General features: G+C 37.5%; 1 protein-coding gene across 1 annotated transcript in view; it reads left to right on the forward strand.

Annotated features, from left to right (window-relative positions):
- ARL15 (ARF like GTPase 15) overlaps nt 1–5,278 on the forward strand; it is a 462,998-nt gene extending 457,720 nt beyond the window's left edge. Inside the window, exon 5 of the mRNA XM_069556557.1 lies at nt 2,543–5,278. Coding sequence (XP_069412658.1) covers nt 2,543–2,695 — 153 coding nt within the window. The 3' untranslated portion in view covers nt 2,696–5,278. The remainder of the gene's footprint in view (nt 1–2,542) is intronic.
- The last annotated feature ends 722 nt before the right edge of the window (nt 5,279–6,000 follow it).

Raw genomic sequence — 6,000 nt, forward strand, 5'->3', positions numbered from 1 at the left:
GTCGCAAAGAGTTGGACACGACTGAGCGACTGAACTGAACTGAACTGAAAGTGAATATGGGAGAATTAGATACCCACTTAGGTTACAGATTTGAAAATCTCAGGTTACCCACCATGGTTGTCGGCTTAACACCAGTAGGCTCCTTCATCTGGTGACCACCCTGTAATCAAAGCTCCCATTTCCTTCAGGAACAACTTCTGAAACCTTTGGACATCTTTATTATCTTCCAAGTATGCCTGCATCATAGACTACATTTTCAGTTGCCTAGTAGCTAAAATCCGTATTGTGCTTTTGTATCTGATCCATACTGTCAAATATCACGTTTTGTAATATCAATATTTTGTAATTATCTACATCTATTCCTAACATTGTTTTTAAATTACCTGTTAATACGCTACTAGGATGAATTCTGTGAATTTTTAAATGAACCATTTGGCGGAAGTAGTGTTAGTAATATGCACATACTGTGTCAGCCTTTAATATTACTGGATTTCTTGCCACTAGTCCTCTTCTCGGTTATTAGCAATGTTTAAAATGCTGTTCTTTTAGATTTGAAGTTATACAGTGTGACAAGGATACGACTTCCTTCCTGTACCAGATTTGCATCCGACACACTGTCCACTCTTGATGGGAGGCATCGTTGATCAAGTAGCATATTGCATCATAAGCACACCTTCCCTCTGTGACACAACCTGAAGCCCTCTTTGTGGCATAATCAAAGAGACTAGCCTCTGATTTTAAATTCCTTAGAGCAGCCAGCTCCTCCTTCTAGCTGTCGATTTGAACATGTCCCCCACCTGTCGCTCCTGCCTGCTCTTCTCGCCCCATGCTGACCCACCGCTCCCTTGGTCCACAGACCAGCAGCCCCTCCCTCCCTTGAGGAGGCAAACTGGGTTCTTGGTCCTGGTCTTTGCACAAGCAATTTCAGATTCTTATTAAAGTAAGTCATTTTCACTGCCCTAAAGAAACTAAAAGAATGAACCTTACATTTTCCATAAGGGAGAATTCCTCGTATTTGTAAAATACCTTAGCCAAAAATTGTTCTGAAGTCATGGCCCCATTTTCTGATCTGTAAATGAGCTTTCCATTACTCTTCAGAATCAGAATTAATGAGAGTCCTTCCATTCTCAAGGACTTTTTGTGGTTGTTGTTAGGAGGAGTATTTATTATGAATTTGCAGACATCTCTTGAAGGACTTTTGGGACACACTTGAACTGTAAAGTGTTAGCATATTTGGGATTCCTAAAGTACCATAAAAGCTTAGTGTTATTTATATCTTCTTACATAAAAAGTGTACACACATATTAATACCACTTTGAATGGAATATCTCTGCTGTTAACAGTAGTCTGGTACTTGTGTTGATAAAGTCAAAATGAAACCACATTTGGAAGTGGCATAAGATTGGAACACCTTTTTTTTTTCTGGGTCAAGGTATTGATTAAGGTAACACCTTGGCAAGTGGTAACTCCATGGCACATGGGATTTAACTCAGTTTGTTGACAAAGAACGTCTTTGAATGACACTTCTTCTGTTGTTGCTACTCATTGGGTTTGATATACTGTAAACCCTGCCGCCAAAATACAGTATCCTGTTCTTGTGTGATACAGTGTGTGTGCGTGTATATGTGTGTATGTAGCTTCATGAACTTCGTACTTTATCATACCCTTTGAGAGGAACATCATCAATACTTCTGGAAACCATGATTATTTGATATTTATTTGCTGTCCTGAGTCGGTAACCCTGTATGCTGTTGGTCAGTATCCTACCTCGTACACACAAAGGGTGACTTGTGACCAGTTCATAGTAGAATAGGTTTTTCCAATAGCACATGCTACACCCCACATAACAGTTATAAAGTCTTGATTTTTTTTTTCTCCCTGAAAATTCATGACTGGGAGGAAAAGAAAGCTAAGAGACTTTATGTATGTATGCATATTTATATAAGTATATATATGCGTGTACATGCAGTCGCTTTCCATCTCTTAACTAGAAAACCACTTTCCCGGGTCTCAGAAACACATGCCAGAGACACATATTTAAATGAGAGAGACAAAGGCTTATTTAAATTATATTTTTTTTTGTTGTGTGTATGTTTGACCAAAATAATTGTCTTGTGTAATTGATAGTGTACATATTATTGGCTGTCACCAGTTTAGTAAGTTAGCAAGGTGATATAATGAAAGGCATTCTGCTAGAATTACTTTGATTGAATTGCAACTTTTTGGTGTTCTGCTGTGTATTTTTGACCTGTGCCGTAGTACATATAATTCTTTCTCAGACTTTATCAGACCTCCCATGCTGTTAAGTGAATGGGTGGAATGGTAGCTTGCAAGCAGTTCATTCACCCCTAAAGAAAACACTCACGGGTCACAACATATAACCCATATTATAACCACAGCTGCAGATGGGTTTCTAGAAAGTCCTGAACATCAAGTTCACATAGCTTCTTAAAATTCCCCTACTTCATAACTCAAAAAATTTCAGTAAGAGAAAGACTCTGATGTAATTAATAATCTGTTTCTCTCCCTCCCCCCAATTAAGGTCAAAAAATATTTTGAACTTGAACCACTTGCACGTGGAAAACGCTGGATTCTGCAGCCCTGCTCACTGGATGACATGGAGGCACTGAAAGACAGCTTCTCTCAGCTGATAAATTTGTTAGAAGAAAAGGACCATGAAGCTGTAAGAATGTGAAATCTGGTGAAGAAAATGGGTTCCCACAAGGCCTTGAACCTACCATGTTAGTTTCCCCTTTTAATTTTATTTTGGTATCAAGACTGTAATGGCTTCAGATCTGTTTTCTTCCAGTTATCTCAAACTCTCATTTTTCTATTAAAGTGAATATTCTGTAAATCAGGTGACTTATCATCGGCATTACCGTCAAGTACACACTACTGAGAGAGAATTTATTCTCTGTTTACCACTAATTATCTTCACCTCATGTCTCTTCCTTCTGTTGTTCTAAGCGGCTCTTCTCTGTGCTAAAATGGATGGAATTTGTGGCTCATAGAAATCAATCCCTTAGAGGACTCAGGGAGACTGAGAACCTTGGCTCATTTACCCTGGGTTTGGGGTGGAGTGTTGTGTGACTGGCATTCCCCATAATATGTGTATCATTTTCAAAGTCTCTTGGTGGTTTTATCTTTTTTTAAGTTCTTTGTGTACTGGCCTTACAGCATATGGGAAAAAATAAGCACCAGAAACTTCAGTTAATCACCTTATCAGAAAGGAATATCCTTGCCATAGTAAAATTGACTTCAAAGAACTTAAAGACAAGATGCCTAATTTTTTTTTTTTTTACATCTAAAGTCTCCCTCAGTCCCCTCTCCCTCAGTCCACTCTTTGTTAAGAGCAAAGATATTATTTCCTTTTTTGAGAAGAGAGGAAATTTAGGCACAGTGCATGAATCACTGATTACTATTTCATCAAGTCCTCACATATTTTTTTAATGGAAAAATTACTCAACATTAAGTCAAGCTGCAGTGTAATATGTTTCTGAAAACCTTTTTCTAAAAATCTTATGTCTGATTTAAATAGAGAAAGTAATTTTTAAAATAATAGACAAAACTTTTTAAAAACAGCCAAATGAAGTATCGTTTATACTGGCTAGGGCTTAAGCTGGCGTGGATTTGACAAAGATAATAAAGGCAGAATCATCTGTGTAGTCATTCAGTAAGTGCTAATGTAGTTTAATGGAGTCTGTCAATGTCTCCATCCAGTAATTAAAGGTCTATCAGTATTTCTATTATAAACCTCTATTTTCAGGGGTTTCAGTATGCCCTTAAAAATGTGCTAGGGCTGCAGCAAATAATTTTAAGGCCTAGATTCAGTCTTTGGAACTGTTTTTTTGTTTTGTTTTGTTTTTTGCATTTAGTTTAAATGATAAAATTATACAGAAATAAATGTACAGTTTTACCAAGTTTTGGCACCTTTGACTTTTTCTAAATCAGGAATAATCTATGGATATTGAAGTTAATGGATAAAATACCCTTTGGCACATTTTGTAGATTTTTGACCATTTAAACTGCAAAGTGAACAAATGAGAGAAAACTGCTCCTTTCACCTGAGCAATAAAAACATGTTTGGAATTTTTTTTCCATTGACTGATTCCCAAATACCACAGACTTGCATTCTATTACAAGCTGATGTAATACCTTGTAATTCTCCAGAAGATATATGTCATTCAGATACAGTTTTTGTGGTTTGATCTTGTGGGTAAATTTTAAGGAAATCATTACCTTTGAAACATCGAACACTTCTTTTAAGCTTTCTTTTTCTTTTTTAATGAAATGGATCAGAAAAGATTCATATTCAGATTTGGTCTGCAGCATCCTGGAATATTTTTAAAATGTAACCCATGAGCAGCACAAAACTTTTATTCCGATGACCACTTGCACAATTCCTGCTTTTATTTTGTCCTGTTGTGCTCATCTTCTGTGAAAAATAAACGATTATTAGGCGTTGCTTTCTCTGCAAGTTCATTAAATGTAGAATGTTGTCTTTTTAAGATAGCGTAGCTGAGTGCTCCTAAGCCATCTGTTAAATGACTTCCCGTTGTCTGTGTGTGTGTTCATGTGTGCGCCAGGGATGGGCTTCTTCTCAGACCCACGACTGTCTGCAGTGTCTCAGCCGTCAGAATGAAAACATTATCAATCAGTACCCAACAACAGCTGTTTTTGACAAGTTTCTGTCTGACGCCTAATGCTTTACAACTGTCAATAAGGCTCCCTCTTTGTCTAGCAGTTCAGAGCTCGCCGTCTTGCTGCTTCCATGCGGCATCCTGTCCTTGTAACCCTAGAATTTGCTGTGTTTGGGAAATCCACTTGGTGGGAGGGGAGGGGGCTTGGACGGACATGGGTGGGTGGGAGGGTGGCGTGCGTGGTCTGTCATATTCCCACTTTCATGTAAAGTGCCACAGGTGTCTTAGTTTGCATATTCGAATATTATATAGGAAAAACAGTCTGTTATGTATTTCTTCACTTAGCTTCTTGTTATATTTATGGAAGTTACCAGTTTTTGTACCTTCTTAGCTCAAGCAGTTGCCTTTTTGCAATGGCAATTAATTTATATGACAGAACTTTGTATCTCCTATAGTTTACAGTATCAGTTGCTAACTAACTGCCATATTGCCCTGTCTTTCTATTAAAAAATTCTGTATCTATACTTAAAGGTTAACAGATTCATGTGGACAATTGCCAGGCAAGAAGAACTCGTTTTGTCCATGATTTATATGATTTCCACTCTCTTCAAGTGAAAATAAACGCTGAGTAGAATTGATGTTTTCAGACTGACTCCTTCCAACTTTAGCATTTGGGAGTCCCAGATTTCTGTTTACATTTGTGTTGCCTGTTTAAGTCTTCAAAATAAGTTCTGCCGCTCTTGGGTCAAAACAAATGATTAATTCACATTGCCTTTGAAGCCATTGTGAAAACCTTAAGAGACAAAAAAAGAAAGGGAAAAAAAAAGCACAAGGGTCTTTTCCAGTTGGTTTGTCTTCGGCAGCAATTTACTTTCATTGGAGCCATTCCTTCAGAATGAGTGAGCACAATCGAGACGTTAATGTCAGATGTCATCCTTCAATCAAAGCATCATTTTATAATATTTGTTGTAAAAGCAACTTTCTAAGAGTAGCTGTTTGGTGCAATGAATCTTGTCCTTTAATGTGGATTGATGCCCCAAAGAAGTAAGTATTTTTAAGTGACTCAAGAGGAAATGCTGTGTATTTACAGGTCCATCCTTAAGGGTAAGAGTATTCTGTAAAAGAAAAATTAAAAGATAGATGGATGAAGAAGCTAAAGAAAAAAGGGAGGGGAAAAATACATGATAGAAAATGAAAAATACAATCCCCAACTCTTGTTTGGTCCCAACATTATCCTGACGGATTATTCAACTGCACAGAAAGCTTACAACACGTCATGTCTAAGCTAGGAACCAACCAGCCTTCCTGGTTTTGTTTCCAAGGTAGGCAATTAGCATTTACCAAATTCCTAAGCACTTCA

Source organism: Ovis canadensis, chromosome 16 (assembly GCF_042477335.2).
Source record: "Ovis canadensis isolate MfBH-ARS-UI-01 breed Bighorn chromosome 16, ARS-UI_OviCan_v2, whole genome shotgun sequence".
In the NCBI taxonomy this organism is placed as follows: domain Eukaryota; kingdom Metazoa; phylum Chordata; class Mammalia; order Artiodactyla; family Bovidae; genus Ovis; species Ovis canadensis.